Source organism: Hyperoodon ampullatus, assembly GCF_949752795.1.
Source record: "Hyperoodon ampullatus genome assembly, chromosome: 8".
Classification (NCBI taxonomy): Eukaryota; Metazoa; Chordata; class Mammalia; order Artiodactyla; family Ziphiidae; genus Hyperoodon; species Hyperoodon ampullatus.
In genome coordinates, this window is record NC_136921.1 from 102,178,969 (window position 1) to 102,197,974 (window position 19,006).

General features: G+C 59.5%; 1 protein-coding gene across 15 annotated transcripts in view; it reads left to right on the top strand.

Annotated features, from left to right (window-relative positions):
* BIN1 (bridging integrator 1) overlaps positions 1–19,006 on the top strand; it is a gene marked incomplete at its 5' end in the record, with an annotated part of 57,232 nt that overhangs the window by 18,314 nt on the left and 19,912 nt on the right. For all 15 annotated transcript variants that reach the window (XM_079710318.1, XM_079710326.1, XM_079710329.1 and 12 more), the window contains 4 exons: positions 11,089–11,169; positions 17,400–17,454; positions 17,679–17,773; positions 17,908–18,003. In XM_079710318.1, coding sequence (XP_079566444.1) covers positions 11,089–11,169; positions 17,400–17,454; positions 17,679–17,773; positions 17,908–18,003 — 327 coding nt within the window. The remainder of the gene's footprint in view (positions 1–11,088; positions 11,170–17,399; positions 17,455–17,678; positions 17,774–17,907; positions 18,004–19,006) is intronic.

Sequence of the window (19,006 nt, forward strand, 5' to 3'; positions counted from 1 at the left end):
ATGTCACAAAAGTGGTTTCTTTACCAGTTAAATCTTTGGAACGCAGCAAGGTGGAGCAGGCATCTTTTGTAGTAAACAGACACGCTTCCTGTTACCCCCAGGCGGCTCTGTATCCCTGGATCACAAGTTGAGGGATTTCCCTGGCGGTCCAGTGGTTAGGACTCCGAGCTTTCACTGCCCTGAGGGCCCGGGTTCAGTTCAGTCACTGGTTGGGGAACTAAGATCCTGCAAGCCCAGTGGTGTGGCCGAAAGAAAAAAAAAAAAAAAGAATCACAAGTTGGGTTTGGGTTTTGAAATCCGTCAGGTTTGGGGTCCTGGCTCTGCTACTCAGTAGCTGAGTGACCTCTCTGAGCCTGTTTCTTCATCTGTTACATGGGACCAACAGTCACACCTTGGGATGTCCTGGTGATATGAGCCCACTTGTAAGGCAGTGTCAGGGGTGGTGGGCCCCCCTCAAGGTGCGTCCTTGGCCAGGGCTCCCTGGGGTCATGCCTTGCACTATGATCTTTGTGGAGCTTTGAAAGAGGGGCACATGCAGTCCATGGGGAGCTTGGCTGGGCGGGTGCGTGGCTGAGAGATGACATCCGATGGTGAGGGGTACCCCCCCCCGCCGGGGTGTGAGCTGAGCTTACAGACTTCCCCTGAAAGGAAGGCAGGTGGCAGCCTCTCCTGTCACCTCCTGCAGCCAGCCTGGGGAGACGGAGGTGCCGAGCAAGGATGGGGGCACAGAGGAACCAGGGAAGGGGGCTGTCTCTTGGGGGCAGCCCTGAGTGTGTGCTGGGCCGAGGAGAGGGAGCTGGAGTTGGGACCCCCTCTCTGGCCTGAGACCCGCCGGCCCAGAGGTGGCCCTTCCTGGGCCTGGAGCCTGGCTTGCCCCCCTGGGAGACTGTTGCTTTCCCTTTCTCTGGTTTTCTCCCCAGCTCCCTTCTGCATTCCAGATTCTTCTCCCACACCGTCTCCTGGCCTCCGCTCTGCTTCTTGCCTGGCTCTGTGGCCTCCGTGTGGCTCCTGCCACCTTCGTACTGTGTCCAGAGGCGACTGAAGGGCCGGGGCAGGAGCCGTGTCTGGGAGCGTGTGTGGGGCTGTGTGCAGACACATGGGCGAGCACCAGCACGCGGACACGCGAGTGTGCACACGGGCCTGCGTTGGGGGGCATTCTTGCCTGCTGCGGTTGGAATGCTGTTCCTGGCTCTTGCCCAAGGCCGGCGTTTTAACATTTATCTTTCTTAAAAAGTCATTGCCCTCTGGGGAAGTCGTCAGGCTGAGCCTGATGTGTGGCCAGCCTGGCACCCCAGGAGGGCTGAGGAGTGCTGTTGGAGGGCCCCTTGCCATGCGTTCTGGAAGCCCTGTGCTCTGGACCGGCTTTCCGGGCCCTGGGCTCTGCTTCCAGGCAGGAGCCTGAGCCTCTCCCCACCACTGCCGGCCACAGCCGGGCCAGGGAGGCCAGACCCCTCATTCTAGCCGCTCTCTGCCTGGTGCCCACCCAACGCCAGGGTGCAGCGGCCGCCCTGGGGCTGTAGCCGTGTCACACTGGCCAGCAGATCGCCAGCCTTGGGCGTGAGCACTGTGGTTCTGGAGGCAGAGGTGCCTGATGCATCTGCGTGAGTGAGTTCACGGGCCCTCGGCGGGAGAGGCAGCCCCGGTGTAGTCACCAGCCAGCTGGGGGCAGGGGCTGCAGCCCAGCAGCGGCAGCCAGGGAAAAGGACCCAGGAGTCAGGAGCCCTGGGTCCAGTCCTGGCCGGCCCACAGTCTCCTTGATACCGGCCAGGGTTCTTGGCCTTCCGCAAGCAATAGAAACTGACTAGGGGCCAGACCAGAAATTCAGGCAAGGCTTTACGGGGCCCCCCTCTGCAGCTGGTGGGAGTGAGAACACACAACAGGTTCCCTTGCTCGCTTGCTTCCTGAGGGGGGGCGAGCTTGTTCCTTATATGGGGTGAGGGTAGGGGTGGGTCCAGGGGTTGGGCCGGAGGGGTGGCTGAGGTGCTTTGCCCACCCGCTTGGTGGTGCTGTGTGCAGGGGGCATGCGCAGTACCCTGCTTTTGCTCCCGACCCCCTGCTTTTGCTCCGGGCTCTTCAAAAGTGGCAGCTGGGTGTTTTGGTCTCTTTGTATCTTTTGTCCATAATTTTGCCCCAACTGTGCATGCACGCAGTTATTTTTAGTCCCATATAGTTTCTTTATATTTTGTTGCTCGCGGAGAGGTGTGTCCAGGTGCAAGCACTGCAGCAAAGGGTCCCAGGTCCCAGGCTGTCTCATTCTCATTCATGAAATGGGGGTGCCAAGGCCCACTGGAAGAAGAGGCCCAAGGGGTCCAGACGGCTGCACAGTGCCAAGAAGCGTTCGGCCAGGCCAGCAGGGCATCCCTGCGCTAGGGTCGACTGTCGGAGGAGCCCATCGCCTCTGCATCCCCAGGGCTGTCACCAGGTGGTGTGGCCTCAGCCTCGGCAGGGACGGACCCAGTGGGCAGCTGCAGGGCCTCGAGTCTAGCTCACTTTCCACAGCAGACGAGATCTGGGCCATACTTGCTCAGCCACGGGGTCCTGGCTTCGCTCCTTCTTTGCCCTGTGGCCAAATTCCTTCCTTTTCTCATCTCTAAAGTGGCGGTGAGAATACATAGCTCTAGGCCTGGCATAAAGATGAAAGGAAAGACCTAGTAACAGGACACCCAGGAGCAGTGAGCACACCTCTCCCCTGAAGGGAACCTGGGCTTCTTGGAGGAATGGCTGATTCTAGGGCCGGGGCAGGGACCCGCTGAGCCTGGAGCATCTCGTAGTGTCAGGAAGCAAGGAGGTGCTCAAAGGCTAGTGGAGGTGTGTCCACAGGCTCCCACTGGCCGAATTTGGGACAGTTTGAGCATCAGAAAGAATAATGATGGTAATAGACTATAGCACATTGAATGCAAAATGGAGGCAAGAGTCCATAACAACATCCCCATAAAGGCAAGACCAGGGGAAGGACTTCTTTATAGCCTTCCAGGTAATATAGAGGAGGTGATAGAAGCCCACGATAACAGTTGGTTCAGGCAAAGATGAGAGGCACAGAGCTTCTCAGACTTTAGTGCACACAGAGAGCTGGGGACTTGTTAAAATGCATCGTCGAATCCAGCAGGTCTGGGGTGGAGCCTGAAATTCTGTATTTCTGCCAGGCTCCCAGAGGGCTGTGATGCCGCTGGTCCGTGGACCCCACTTTGAGTAGTAAAGTGTTAAATGGATATAAAGACATCGGGTAAAAAGTTATTGGCCGTGGACAGTCACACAGTGGCGATGTATCGCCTTTCAGATGACTAGTTAATTATCTAGAGGCAAGTCATCTCTACAGCAGAGGTCTGGCAAACACTGCCCGACCAAGTGGTCAAGCTCAGCACCGGAAGCAGGGGGCATCCTGAGGTGATGCTGTTGAAGGCCACATTACCTTTGTAGTATGCGTGCCAAAACAGTGTTTAACCTGGACTTAATCATGAGGAAATGAGCAGATGAATCTGGAGTGTAGGGCATGCTCCATGGGACTGGTTTGTACTCTTAAAAAATGTGTGGCACAGGGAACCATACTCAGGGTTTTGTAATAAGCTATAAGGGAAAATGATCTGAAAAAGAATAATATATATGTATAACTGAATCACTTTGCTGTACACCTGAAACTAACACAACATTGTAAATCAACTGTACTGCAATAAAAAACATGTCAATATCATGAAAGAGAAACAAATATGTACAGTGAATAGGTATGTGGGGGAATATTTTAGACTAAAGGAGACAGGAGACATGACAATAAAAAGCAAAGTGTGTACTAAGTGAAGTCAGAAAGAGGTACCACTTATATGTGGAATCTAAATATGACACAAATGAACATATCTACGAAACAGAAACAGACTCACAGACATAGAGAACAGACTTGTGGTTGCCAAGGGGGAGGGATGGATTCGGAGTTTGGTATTAGCAGATGCAAACTATTATATAAAGGAGGGATAAACAAGGTCCTACTGTGTAGCACAGGGAACTATATTCAATAGCCTGTGATAAACCATAATGGAAAAGAATATGAAAAAGTATACATATGTATAACTGAATCACTTTGCTGTACAGCAGAAATTAACACAACATTGTAAATCAACTATACTTCAATTAAAAAAAAAAAGCAATGTGTGAACTATGAACTGTGTTTGGATCCCAGATCAAAAACCAAATAACCCAGACCTAAGGGAGATTTGGGGGACAACTAGGCATGTTTGTATATGGACGTATATTGGGTAATAGTAATAAGTAAAGAGTAAACATCGGGGGTGCCATGGTACCGCGGGGATTTAGGAGAACATTCTTATCCTTGGAAATGTGCCGACGTCGTTAGGGGTGCAGGACTCGGGGTACAGGGTCGTGATGTTTGCAGCCTACTTCCCAGTGGTTGGGCTAACATACAAACAAACGAACGAAACTGTTTCAATAGAGAGAAAGAGAGAAAAATTGTGGCCCGTGGTAGCAATTGGTGAGTTGGGGGAAGTGCAGATAGCAGTCTGTTGTACTCTTCTGTCAACTTGTTTTGCCATTTATGGGGGTTATATTTCTTTTCTTTTTTTTTTTTTTTTTGCGGTACGCGGGCCTCTCACTGTTGTGGCCTCTCCCGTTGAGGAGCACAGGCTCCGGATGCGCAGGCTCAGCAATTGTGGCTCACGGGCCCAGGCGCTCCGCGGCATGTGGGATCTTCCCGGACCGGGGCATGAACCCGTGTCCCCTGCATCGGCAGGCGGACTCTCAACCACTGCGCCACCAGGGAAGCCCTATGGGGGTTATATTTCAAACTAGAAGTCAGGAGGGGGCCTGTGCAGTGTGGCCGTGCCTGGTGGGCTGGGGCTTACCTCTCCCCGCTCCCTCCTTGCTCTGCTGAGGCCCTGCCCACCTGGCTCCTACGTTACTAGAGGGCTGGGAGGAGTGTGGGGACAGGCGTCCATCACAGGGGGCCAGGGGGGCCCGGGCAGCATCTGGGCTCGAGGACCATGAAGCCGGCCCATCCCGCTGTTTGGCACAGAGGATGGAGCAGGCAGGCAGGCAGGAGTCAGGGGGTCACCCCAGGGTGTCGGGGAATGAGCCAGAGACCCTGAGGCCGTGGAAAGTTGGGGCACAATATCCTGGGAGGGGGCAGCTCCAGCCACCAGGTGGCCTTTGGCCCAATTCTGATGGCCACCTCTTCATTTTTGCCTCTTGGCGTGTCTCCATCCGAATGGGTCCCTGCTGTGTGGCCCCTGGGAGAGCCTGGCCTTCCACCTGCCCATCTGCCTGTCTGTCTGTGTGCCCCTGCGTGCCCGGGAGCCTCTGTGAGGCTGCAAGGACGTGCATCCTGTCGCTGTGGTCCCCTGACCGCAGGCCCTGCCCGGAGGAGGAAGTGCAGTGGTGACGCCCAGCCGCCCGGGCGCAGCTCATTCCGTGACCAACCTCAACCGAGGCTGTGGCCGTGGCGGTGCCAGAGGAGATGATGAGGAAGGTGAAGGCCGGCGGGGGTCTCAGCGGCTGGGTGGTGGGTGCCCGGGGGAGCTGAACGCCCCTGTGTGTGTGTGAGCGTGAGGGCTCCGGGTGCTGGGGGAGGCGGGAGGAGGTCTCCATCTCTGCTGGTCTCTAGAAGGGCTTTTCTAGCCTGGTCCAGAGCCTGGGGACCAGGGCTTCCGTCCTGGGCCCCTGGGCTGGGCTTTTCTCGCCAGCCCTATGCTACATGTTCAGATGTGGGCGTGTGTCCCACACCTATAGGGGGCGGGGCACGCTCTGGGAGGAGGGAGGGGTCTGAGCGGGGCCCCTGGGGTCAGCCGAGGGGTGAGTGCCTGCACGCTTGCTCCCCTGCGCTGTGGTGGCTGGGCGGGGGCGGCTTGGAGGGGGCCAGGTCTGCTGGGTGCCCGTCCTCCAGTCTGGAGCTTGGGAGCAGCCCTGTGCTCACTCCTGGCTGTGTGTCCCGACGTGCCTGCCATCTGTCCCGTGGAGCCAAGGACACTTACCTGTGAGGAGGGGGCAGTGAGCGATAATTGGTCCCTAGTTCGAACGAGACTGGCCCCGGGGGCCCTTTCTGTTCTTCTGGGTTTGGTGGCCGGGTGTGTGGCACAGCTGGCCTGTCCCCTGGGGCCACTGGCCATCCAGGAGGAGAGGAGGGGGCCTGGCAAGATGGCCCGGACGAGGCCTCTGGGCCGTGAGAGAGGCTGGGGAAGGGGCACCCCCTTCCCTGCAGCACCCCGGCCACAGGAAGCAGTCGCCGAGCCCTGGCACTTAGAGGCACTCAGCCGTGTCCTGTGAGCCTCCTGGCCCACCCAGGGAGGGGCCGCTGGCCCTGGGTCACAGCCCAGCCCGGACAGGCTGACCCATGGGCGCTGTCGGGGAGGTTCGTTCTGCCACCAGCTCCCCTCTTTCTGCCCTGCCCGGGGCTGGTCCTTCCGAGGCTCTCCACACCCTCTGCTATCCAGCTGCACTGAGTATGTGCTGAGAGTCGACGGGGTGGCACCCATAAGGCTTCCTGGACCGCTGGGCTTGGGCTGAGCAACTGCCACCTTGGTGTCGTCCGTCGCATCGTCAAAAAGGCTCCCCTTTGTTTATTACAGGGGAGACATGCGTGACGAGCGTGCGCTTAGTGTGACACAGGAGGGTCTGGGGCTCCCCGAGCCACTCGGTAGCCCTGGACAGGGAGCAGCCGCCAGCCCCCTGTGCACCTAGCTTCTGCTCATTCTCCAAACCCGGCTCAGTGGTCCTGTATCCCTGAGCCCCTGGGGCCTGCACCTCCTGACACCCAGCGCTCCCCGCTGCTTGCAGTGGTCGCCTGAGCATAACGTGGCCTGCTAACCGGGCGTTGAATGGATGGAGCATCTCTGTCCCCAGGGCCCATGGCTGGGGCTCCCCTCTCGGCGAGGAGAGGGCTGTGAGCTTGTGTGTGTCCCAGGTGAGGGCTGGACAGAGCCACCCTGGGGCCTCTGTGGGAGTGGGGACAGGTCGGGCATGGCCCAGCGGCTTTTAGGTGGCAGGGTGATCTGGGCACCCCAGAGGCTGGTCAGAAAGGCCTCTTCCCCAGTGTCTGGGGCGTGGCAGGAGCCCCAGCTATGGAGGGTGGCAGACAGGTAGCCATCGGTGCTGTGGAGCTTTACTGCACCAAATTCTGTCCTGGTTCCTGGCCCGGGGCAGGTGGTGCCCAGCTTGTTTTTCCCCCAGTAGCCACACTGGGAGCTCCCCCTGAAGACGAGGACCCAGGCCATGTGCCCTCTTCCCCTTGTCTCTAAAGTGGGATGGGTACAGTGAGCAATAACCAAGGCCAAGGCCAGCACACACTCACTGGGCGATGCCCTGAGCCTCGACGGTGGCGTGGGTACAGTTACTCCCGTGTCAGAGGCAGGCACTGAGGTGTAGCAAGTTAAGCAGTTAGCCTGAGGTCACATGGAGCCGTGCTGGTCACTGCCTTTCACACGGACTTTGCAGGGCTGGGACCCACTGGAGCCAACACACGTTACCCAAGACCAGACCTCAAGTTCGTGTGAATGCCAGATCTCACCCTGATCCTAACAGCCACCTTCATGGCGAGCTCTCTGCGTGTCAGGCTGAGGACTTTCCATACACGACCCTCTCATTTTGCATAAAAGGAAACTGAGAGATGGGCTCTTTTATTCAAAGTTAACCTCAAAGTTAACAGCTCAGATGAGAACATGTTGTGTGTCGACCCTGTGCCCAGCCCTGTAACGGAGCTGGGGACACAGAGAGGGCAGGCTTGGGCAAGGCCAGAGGCTGACACTCAGGCAGGGAGGAGAGTCAGTACAGGCCCTAAGTGGTACAGAGTGGGGTGGAGGAGGGAAAGGGCAGGGGCAGCTTCACAGAGGAGGTGTCGCCTGAGCAAGGTTTTGGAGGATGAATAGGAGTCTGCTGTGTGCACATGCATGCCCGTGCATTCAAGTACAGAGTGTGTGCACGTGACTTCTGTCTGGCATCTTGGGATGCCATCTGTCTGGACTGGGAGGGTGGGTTTGTGTCAGGTCCAGCCATCAACTGTGTGAAGGCTGTTCTGAAAGTCTTTTAGGGGATCACCCGTACTTGGGTACCTACTATGGGCCAGGTACAGAGATGTTTTACAGACATGAGCCTTAAGGTGGGCGCTAATGTCCTTTTTTAAAAAATTAATTAATTAATTAATTAATTAATTACTTGGTTGCATTGGGTCTTCGTTGCTGCATGTGGTCTTTCTCTAGTTGTGGCAAGCGGGGACTACTCTTCGTTGAGGTGCGCGGGCTTCTCATTGCAGTGGGTTCTCTTGTTGCGGAGCATGGGCTCTAGGCGCGCGGGCTTCAGTAGTTGTGGCTCGCGGGTTTAGTTGCTCAGCAGCATGTGGGATCTTCCCGGACCAGGGCTCGAACCCGTGTCCCCTGCATTGTCAGATGGATTCTTAACAACAGCGCCACCAGGGAAGCCCGCTAATGTCCTTTTTATTTTCCGACAAGGCACTTGAGGTTGAGAGAGACGGTCAGAGTCCCTTTTCTCAGGGTTCTTCTCACCACCTGGCATAGTCTCACCATGGCTGGCCTCTTTCTCGAGGCCTGAAGCTCTCTCTGGTGGCTTCCGCTGGCTGGGGGAAACACACAGCTGTGTTTGATGCCTGGGGCCAGGTGTGCACGTCTGTGTGTACATTGGGGCCTTGGCATTCTCAGGAGTCCTGATAGCCGGGCGGGCACTGGTGACCTCACTGATGGAGGGCATCTCCTCAGGGAGAAGGAGAGGCAGGGGGTGGACAGGCTCACTGCCCAGTCCTCCTGCCTGATGGTTCGCTCCAGTGGCCCCTGCTGACTTCTGCAGGTTCTTTCCCACCTGGTGGTCCATTTCTCTCTCTGGAGGTGGTGGGGCTGTGGGGTGGGCATTGATGGGGTGAGTCACCTACTTGTGCTCAGTGTCGAGTGGGCTGGGCATCCCCACAGCTCCACCCTGTTCCCATGGGGCCAGCCGGATGTGGCTGCCAGGGGAATGGGGAGCCTGTGGATTGAGGGAAGTGCCTGTTTTCTTTCTTTTACTTTCTTCTTTTTTAAAATCTTTTCTTGGCCACGCCATGCGGCATGTGGGATCTTAGTTACCTGACCAGGGATCGAACCTGCGCCCCCCCATGCATTGGAAGCGTGGAGTCTTAACCACGGGACTGCCAGGGAAGTCCCAAAGTGCCCGTTTTCCTGCTCGTGGTTTTGCTTTTCTCCTCTCAGTCCTGTGTTGGCCCTTGGCACCCAGCTGCACTTCGCCCATGGAGTGTCCTGACTATTGTAGCACAAAGTTGTTGGCGGGCTGCTCCCCAGTGCACCGCTGCCCCCACACCCGCCACTCTCACCTTTCCTCTCCATCCTTTGCGACCTGTAGTCATCTTGAGCGACTTGAAATTCCCTGGTAACGGACCTCCTCTTTCTGGTCCTCCTCGCCTTTGCTGCAAGCTCTCCCCTCCGTCTGAGCTGCCACTTCCCCCAGGAAGTCTTCCTTGATTGCCCGGCCTGGATAGGATCTCCATCCTGGGCTCCCGCAGGCTCGTGTACCTCCCTCTCTCTTGGGACTGGACACACGTCTGAATCATTTGCTGCCCCAGCAGAGATGAACAGGGCCGGGCACAGAGCGGGCGTTTGGCAAGAGATGGCCGAATGCATTCCGTGATGAGAGAGAGGGTCTGAGAGCTGAGTGGTCTCGCCCTGGCTCCTGGGCAGCTGGGGGAGGGGGAGCGGGGCAGCACGGGCCATCCTAGGGTCAGTCAGGGGTGGGAAGGGTCCAGCCTGTGTTCCGGGGCTGGGCATCCCTCGGTCCAGGACCCTGGCCGGGCATTCCCGCCCCATCTGGTACTCATCCCTGCCAGGGGCCCACCTGTTGGTCTCCTCCACCTGCCACCCTCACCCACTACCACCTGCTTCCTTGTCATTCTTGCTGGGTCTTGGCCGCCGTCTCGGCCGCCCCTCATCTCCGTGTTGTCCTTTCTGCTTGCCTGCCCAGGCCTGTGGAGGGGAGTCTTTGCCTCCCGCTATCCCTGCACACCCCACCTCCTGTCTGCCTCAGTATCCCCTTTCGTACCCCCATCTCATGTTTTTTCTCTGCTGTCTTCCCATCGCCCTCCTTGCTTCCTTCCTTGCTTCTTTATTCTCTCTCTCTCTCTCTGCCCATAGAAAACTCTGGGATTGGGGGGACAGGAGCTGGGAGACGGGAGTCTGGGAGAACCTGGTGGGCCAGTCCTTCTGGCCAGGGCTTCCTCTCAGGCTCCTGGTCCGGCTCCCTCTTCTTCTAGATCTTTCCCCCTCTCCCGGCCTCGGGTCTCTCTCTCTCTCTCTCTCTCTCTGCCTTTACCCACCCGTCTCCCCATCTGTGTCCTCAATGTCCTCTCTGCTGACACAGCTGAGAAGAGACAGCTGTGACTCACAGAGGAGAGAGTCTGCCTCTGGGATTCGGGAAGTAGAGTGTGTGGCTGTGAGCCCACGTGTGTGGGCCCTTGTGCGCCTGTGTGTGTGAATGCACGTGTGCCAGTGTGAGTGCCAGGGGTGGGAGGGAGTCTAGATATGGGCTAGAATGGGTCACAACTGAAACTCTGGTCAGATTGGGAGCCGACTCCCAGGGACCGCAAGAGCCTGACGCCCAGCCAGCCCTCCCTGCCCTCCTGGTCCTGGGGTGGTCACTTCCCTGCCCCTCCCTCTGGTATTTATGAGCCTTGGGCCCAGGAAAAGGGAGTCCTGTGGGGAGGTGGGGCTGCCCCTACTGGCCCCCTCATGTTCAGCTGCCAGGGTGGGGGTGGAGCACCCAGGGGTGCAGTGTAAGGTCAGCTAGGAGGGGCGCCCGACCCCTCATACTCCTGTTTCGGTTACTACAGCAAGTGTGTCCTAAGTTCCTCCTCTTGACTGCTGGGTGAGCCCTGTGTAGAGGATGAGGAGGGTCTCAGTCCTGCCCTTGGGGGTCACAGCAGCCACAAGCCCTCTGATGGTCCCGGTGCCCTGGGCTGGGTGCTATTGGCCATGGGCCTCCCGGACCCAACCCTGGCTGGGGTGGGGAGAGGTCTGCGGTATTGGTGACAGGGCCCTTTTGGTTTGGCTACTTCCCTTCTCAGAGTAACACACTTTCTTTCTCCCTCTGCCTTGGCAGGTCCTCCAGAAACTGGGGAAGGCGGACGAGACAAAGGATGAGCAGTTTGAACAGTGTGTCCAGAATTTCAACAAGCAGCTGGTGAGTGTGGGTGGCCCTTGGCCTTAGGGAGCTTGTGAAAATGGAACTGTGGCTGCCAGGTGGAAAATGTCAAGAGCTGAGTTTGTGGGCTAGGGGAACTTGAGAAGAGGATCAGTGTGGGCTGGCGAGGTCATGGAAGACTTCTTGGAAGAGGGAGCACCGGCACTGGGTGTGGACCGTGGGGGAGAGGAAGGGGGGGCAGGGGTATACCTTAGGTCCTTGGTAACACTTAAGGTTGGGGTGGGAGCTGGCATTAGATTGTGCCCAGGCTCTGGGAAACCTTGAATGTCAAGGCAAGTGGGATCTCTAGAAGCTTCTTGTGAGGAGAGTGGTATCTGCAGGGTTTAATGCGGGAGCAGACCTGACTGGCTTTGATTTGGGCACCTCAATCTAAGTGTCAACTGTGCCTGGCTGAGTGGCAAGCTCCAGGCCTGGCCATTTGTAGATGGCTTGCGGGTGCCTGTAACAACCCTGTAAGGCAGCTGGTGTCACTGTGCCCCTTTCACAGATGAAGCAGTTGAGGCTCAGAGAAGTTGGGTGATTTGCCCAAGGCCATCCAGCTTTGGGAGTGGATTCAGACCCGCACTTGTCTGATTCCAAAAACTGCAAGGGACTTGAAGGGCATCCTTAGCAATTCCTTTTACAGGCCAGGGGCCAGTGACAGGAGGGCCTTAATTATGTTGGCAGCCTGGGGGCAGTGGTTAGATCCAAGGGAGGACTTCCTGACCAAAGGGCTCTAAATACCCTGACTGGGTTGTACCTGAGACCTTCCCCACTCAGGTGTGCTAAGTCTAGAATGAGCTACTTTGGTGGTTGTGTCTGAGTGTAGTAGAAGAGGGGAATGAAATGACCCTGGCAAGTGTCCCCTCATTGGGCAGGGCCAAGGAGGCAGGGAGAGAGAGCTGGGCCATGGCTCTGTGGCTTCTGCAGACCAGCCCCAGTGAGTGACAGATGGGGATAGGGGCCAGAGGAGGCCACAGGAATGGGCATGGCTGTGGGGAGTGAGGTCAGGGTCTCAGCTCTGCTAGGAAAGGGGCCAGGTGGGCCTAGACGGGGGCTGGGAGGGCCCAGGCCTCTTCCTGCTCCTTGTCCACACCTGACGCCTCAGACAGCACGGAAGGTACCCACCAAAGCCTCTGCGGCTGGAATGGAACCTCTGGCGGAAGGGGCCTCCTTTGGAAAACTCTGACAGCCCACTGGCCAGGGGCTGGGAGCAGCTGGGAGAGGGCTGAAGAGCATGCTGGGAGAGGGCAGGGGAGCAGCTGGGAGAGGGCAGGGGAGCAGCTGGGAGAGGGCAAGGGAGCAGCTGGGAGAGGGCCAAAGAGCATGCTGGGAGAGGGCTGGGAGCAGCTGGGAGAGGGCAGGGGAGCATGCTGGGAGAGGGCAGGGGTGCAGCTGGGAGAGGGCAGGGGTTCAGCTGGGAGAGGGCAGGGGAGCAGCTGGGAGAGGGCAGGGGTGCAGCTGGGAGAGGGCAGGGGTGCAGCTGGGAGAGGGCAGGGGTGCAGCTGGGAGAGGGCAGGGGAGCAGCTGGGAGAGGGCAGGGGAGCAGCTGGGAGAGGGCAGGGGAGCAGCTGGGAGAGGGCAGGGGTGCAGCTGGGAGAGGGCAGGGGTGCAGCTGGGAGAGGGCAGGGGAGCAGCTGGGAGAGGGCTGGGAGCAGCTGGGAGAGGGCAGGGGTGCAGCTGGGAGAGGGCAAGGGGAGCAGCTGGGAGAGGGCAGGGGAGCAGCTGGGAGAGGGCAGGGGTGCAGCTGGGAGAGGGCTGGGGTGCAGCTGGGAGAGGGCAGGGGTGCAGCTGGGAGAGGGCTGGGAGCAGCTGGGAGAGGGCTGAAGAGCATGCTGGGAGAGGGCAGGGGTGCAGCTGGGAGAGGGCAGGGGAGCAGCTGGGAGAGGGCAGGGGTGCAGCTGGGAGAGGGCAGGGGTGCATGCTGGGAGAGGGCAGGGGAGCAGCTGGGAGAGGGCAGGGGTGCAGCTGGGAGAGGGCAGGGGAGCAGCTGGGAGAGGGCAGGGGTGCAGCTGGGAGAGGGCAGGGGAGCAGCTGGGAGAGGGCTGGGGTGCAGCTGGGAGAGGGCAGGGGAGCAGCTGGGAGAGGGCAGGGGAGCAGCTGGGAGAGGGCTGGGGAGCAGCTGGGAGAGGGCAGGGGAGCAGCTGGGAGAGGGCAGGGGAGCAGCTGGGAGAGGGCAGGGGTGCATGCTGGGAAAGGGCCCAGGACCAAGTCTACCCTCACCTGCCAGAGAAGCTGAACTGAGGGGTTCCCCAGAGCAGGGTTGGGAGCCCCCATGGCTGCGTGTCCCCCAGGCCAGGAATGTTTCAAGGCCCAGAACAGAGACATCTACTGGCTGTGTGGCTCTGCGTGAGCCCTTGCCCCTTGGGCCTCAGATTTCTCACTTGCAAAATAGAGGTTTGAACAAGAACTCTGAAGTCCCCTCTGGGTCCCTGGCTCTGGGCAGGGAGTCACTCACTGATCTTTGCCCAGAGGGGCTGGGGAGTGAGGCCAGGGCTAAAGATAGCCAGTGCTGGTGGCTCCCTGGCTGTGGACACGGGCGGTCATTTGAGCTGGTGCTCCGCCCTCAGGCTGGGTGGGGCGGTCGGCTTCTCAGGGGCCAAGGGTGCAAGCAGGGTGGGCAAATTTAAGGTCTCGTTTGAGGCTTGGGGTAACCCTCCCTTAGGAGTTAGGGCAGCTGGGTGGTTCTGGATTTGATTGGTGTGTGGAGATGACTAGGACCTGGGGGTGGGGTTCAGGATTTACAAAGGTGTGCGGGTCACTCTTCTCAGGGGAGTGAATTCAGGGAGCTGCAGGGCTTGGCGGGGCGGTGGGGCGGTGCCTGGGAAAGGCCAGGTGAAGCTTGAGCACAGGGAGCCCTGTTCTTCACCTGGAACCACCAGGCCTAGTGGGCCAGCCCTAGCTGAGTTCAGGATGGCAGGGAGTTTGGGCTTCAAGGAAGTGAATCTCCCACCCCTTCCTATGGGGGTGGGTCCCAGGAGAGGGTGTTGGTCACCTTGCTGTCACCTGCTCTCACAGGGACCCAGTTTACATCGCTCCTCTGGGCCCGCTCAGTGTTAGTTGCGGCATCCCTGCCCCCGCGCCCCGTCCCTGCACTGTGAAACCCTGGAGGGCCCACTCACACTCCCGCCCACCTGAGTGCTTCAAACCCAGTTCAGGCCCTCCCGGAAGCCATCCTGGGTCCTCCAGGTGGCCCAAGCTCTTCCTCCTAGGAGCCACCTGGACCTTGCACCCCAGGGCTCATCGTTGCTGTTTATCTGTCACTGAGGTCGGGCAGGTCCGATTCCTTCTCATCCCCCAGGATCCACCCAGGTCTCTGCTCCAAGGGGGCATCGCTGGCTATCTGTCGTTTGAAGATCCTTCTGGCATTGATTGCAGAGGGGCAAGAGTCAGCTGGAGCCAGAGAGGTCCATGCAGGGGAGGACTTCCCTGCCCCCTGGATTCCCTGGGAAGATGGGGGCTGACGTCAGGGAGGCAGGGGTAGCCTTTGGAGGGAGGTTCGGGGGGACATGGGCTGCCTGCTGGCCGCCCCATGGAGCCGCACCTGCCGTTGGTCCCAGGCTGTGGTGCCCTTCCAAGACTCCCAAGTCCGGAGCCAGGAGAGCAGGCTGAGGGGCAGTGGCTCCAGGACTTTATCCTCCCCCAGGAGCCTCTGGAGAGTTGTTTCTCAGGGCCAGTGTGGAGGGGAGGTGGCTTGGGCGCCCGCCTGAGGAGGCAGCTGGCTGGGGACCCCGGGGTGAGGGGCGTCGACCCTGGGACCAGCTGCAGTTGGCACAGGGCGGGCCTTGCACATCTGTACCCAGCGTGCCTGTTCACAGCGTGGCCTTGTTTGGGAAGCACAAGGGGCCCTGGTACGGCCTGAAGCCTGGGCAAGCGTGGCAACCCCCCTCCCCCCCACCACGGGCGACCCCTTTCTCAGGGTGCATTGGAGACAGACTCTGGGGGACTCTGGGGAGGGGAGCGAGGTGATGGAGGCTAAGCTGGGTCTGGAAGATTCTGTGACATCAGATGAACACGGTAACATCACATCACAAACATACTTAAGTCTTCATCTCTACCACCAAAGCACTGAGTTGTGAAGACTGGGGAGGCTGCATCAAGGCTGCATCAGGAATGGGGTGGACCCTTCCTCGTTCCCCAGTCCCATGGGGTCCACAAGCGGTCCCTGAGGGAATTCCAGAGAGGTTTGAATGCTTTTGTGGATTGGCCTTTTGTTTCGTACTTTAATCTTTAATCAGCACACCTCAAACTTGGATGTTCCTAAGAATTATATGTGGCCAGGGTTTTATACTCCAAAACTCCACTGAAGGAGTTTTGGAGAGGGTTTCCTTCTTTTAAATGTGATGTGCCGAAACCCTCCTTGCACAGTGTGTCTGCTGTCCTATGGAGGCATTCGTCATAACGAATAGGCAACTCCCTGTTCCAGCCCCTTCATGACCCATTCAGCAAACTGGGGCCTGAGTGGCCAGTTACTGGGGGTTCTCGCCAGCTCTCCCAGTGCCTGTGTGACCCTGGGCAAGTCATGCAACCTCTTAGTTTCCTCTTCATTAGGTGGAAACAGTGGTGTTGAGAGCTGGTGTGTGGAAAGTGCCGGCCCCCGTGAGGAGCTGCTGCCCGGAGCTCTGAGGACACCAGGGCAGGAGGAAAGGGCTCTGGCTGTAAAGAGAGGGGCCTGTTTGCAGGGGGACAGGAGAGGTTTGAGGGTGCTGGGGGTGAGCCTGTGCAGGGGGGCTGGGTCCCTGCCTGCCCTCGGCTGGAGCCTTGACCTGCAGGGGTGGACCACCACCTTCCATCTCCTGCGGGAGCTCCAGGCTGGCCGGGTGGAGCTCTGTAGGGGCTCAGGTCTCCTGGGACTGTGGCTCGATGCTGTCATCTTTCTAACCCTCCACCAGGGGGAGGGACTTCAAAACAAGGTGTCCCTGAGGCGTAGGCTGGTGTCAGGGTAGGGAGAGCCCAGGAGGTCAGCCTCACGCGCTGCCGTTCACGGCCCTCCAGAGGCCCCGGTCTCCTGTGTCCCCCTAGGTCCCCCATCATTGTCCTCAGTGTAAAGCCCACTTCCTGAGGCTGGCCTTCACGACCTCGGGCCCGGCCCAGCTCACTTAAGCCATTTCCCTGAAGGCCTGTGATGTGCCAGGCGCCCCTGCAGGCACTCCACGCACATTTGCTTGTGGTCTCCCAGGCTGGGGTCCTTCGACCCAGCGGACAGGCAAGGAGACCGAGGCTCAGAGAGGCTACGTGTCTAGTAAGGGACAGATCTGGGTCTTCACGGCCCCAAAGCCCACGTGTGCTTTCTCCCGCTTTGCACACGGCTTCTGGAAACTTCAGCATCTCCCTGGCGGTGGTCTCAGACTTTCTTCGCTGGCCCCAGCCTGCTCACCCCTCCTCGCGCCTGGAGCTCAGCTTTCCTGCTCCTGTCTTCTGTGGTGCTGACGGCCAGAGGGAGTTGAGGCTGTGCCTGTGGTTCCACCCTCTCTGCTGGCCCTGCCTGCTGTTCCAGGAAGCCCCGGGAGCTGCCCTCCCAGCTCAGGGTGCTTCACTCCCTGGCCCATTCTCCCTCTTCACCCTTTCCTCCTCCATCTTCCCTCTCAGCTGGGCCAGTGTCCCGAGAGGCCTGGACATGACCCCCATACTCCTCTGCGCTCCTTCCAAAGGCCTCCCCTTCCGGACCTGCCCTCTCCCCATCACAACCCTCCTGACCCTGGTGGGATGCAGTGGGAGTCCGCTGGCCTCAGGCACCAACCACCTAAGCTTTCAGGACAAGGTGCTGGGTGGTTCCTGTACCCCCGGTCCTGTTCCTGGGCTTGTTGGTCGCCTGGTTCATGGTTACCCGAGGGCAGGCCTGCCACACGCTGGTCCCATCCTACACCTGGGCTGTGCGTGTGTGTGTCCTTCGGCCGTGCTCCAGTGTCTCGTCCAGGGTGGAGAGGTCTCTGTCTTCTTGCCTTCCTTACAGGGCTGAGAATAGTGTCTGAGAGAGAAGGTGCTGACACCCTTGGGTGAATGTTCCTTCGGGCACAGGGCTCCTGAGAGGGAGCTCAGTGTGTCAGTGGCCAGAGAGGCAATAGCTGCCATGCTCCGGCGCGGGGCGTTTTCCTGTCTGGTATCCTGTAGGCCCCCAGTGCCTTGCCGTGGACAGCCCATCCGTGGCAGGTGTCCGAGGTACAGGAGGCAGACGGCAGGTGTGGGCTGTGCGCCAGGCCCTCACCTTCTTCTCGTCTGCCTCTTTGCAGACCGAGGGCACCCGGCTACAGAAGGATCTCCGGACCTACCTGGCCTCGGTCAAAGGTAAGGGGCAGACCCGGCCTGGATGGGCGGGCTTCCTGGGACGCAGAGAGGGGGCGCTCCCCGTGTGGAGCTGATGGGCGCAGAGCTGGGAACGGGCAGCAGGGCCGTCAGGGATGTCCACCTGCCTCCTGGGACTTCAGGGGTGAGGCAAGGGTAACCCCCTCCACCCCCGCCATCAGGGGTCCCCACGGCCCTGGCTGCAGCATGGCCCTTCTGCCCCACAGCCATGCACGAGGCCTCCAAGAAGCTGAACGAGTGTCTGCAGGAGGTGTACGAGCCTGACTGGCCTGGCAGGGATGAAGCGAACAAGATCGCTGAGGTGAGTGCGGGACGGATGGCCTTGGCCCTTCCCCGGGGGCCCTTCTGACCTCAGCTGGCCGCCCGTCGCACCCTGCTGCGCCCTCTGGGACCAGCCCTTCTGGTCCTCACGTGCTGTGCTCTCGTCTCCTGCAGAATAATGACCTGCTCTGGGTGGATTACCACCAGAAGCTGGTGGACCAGGCGCTGCTGACCATGGACACGTACCTGGGCCAGTTCCCTGACATCAAGGTGAGAGGCGCTTGGTCTGTCCACCCTGCTGCGGCCTGGAAGCCTGTGTCGGGGAGCTGGAGAGGGAGAAAGGGACGGGGGTGCCGGGGCGGGGGAGTGGGCAGCCCCTGGCTGAAGGCAGGCCTCCCCACTCGCCTGGCAATTCATCCTCCAGGGCTGCTCCCTCTGAGACCAGCCTGCCAGCCCCCAGACCTGGGCCTTTCTGAGCTGGAAGCCCTGTACCTTTGGGTCTCCAGACTATGGAAAGAGACCTCATGGGGCCTCATGTAAGTGTGTGGCCGTGTCCCTGTGGAGTGCCTGTAGGGTTGATGAGGTGTAGTAAGGGGCTGGAAGGCCTGGGTACGTGTGCCCTGTGTCAGGCTCTGTGTGCTCGGAAGGGAAGGTGTGTATAGTTGTGCGTGTCGCCTCTTACCTGGGTGTGTTTGCGCGACTTCGCGTGTTCAAAAAGCCAGCTGCCTTTGCTGGGCCCGGTGAGTTAGGACCCGTCCGTGTGCCAGGATCTCTGCCGAGGTGACTGGGACCCCAGGTGCTCCGGACACGCAAGCAGAGTTGTCTGGAGCTCAGGTGGTGACCGTAGAGCTGGACCGGATCCCCTGGGCGGTTGGATGCGGGGGTCCCACTCCACGCTGGCCCCCTCGGCCACCCAGTGCCGAGGCCTCAGGCTCCCAAAGGTGCCTTACGGGGAGAGTAGGGGGAGGCAGGTGGTGGTGGCCCAGGGGGGCCTCTTTAAGGAGCTGAGGGCCAAGGGAGGAGGCTCATCAGACACGGCTGGCAGGAATTGACAAAAATGGCTCACTGTAGCGAGGACCTCCATATAAGAAAGGACCGCAGAGGGCGCGGACTGCCTCGAAGGGTGAGCTCTTTGCCACCAGAAATGTCCGACGGACGGTCTCAGGCACGTCTTAGATGGACTTGAGCCTGGAGTCGGCTGCCCTGAGCCCTCTGGGTGTATCTAGGTCACCGTGCCCGTGACCCAGTTTCCCCGGGTCGGCATCTCAGCGCG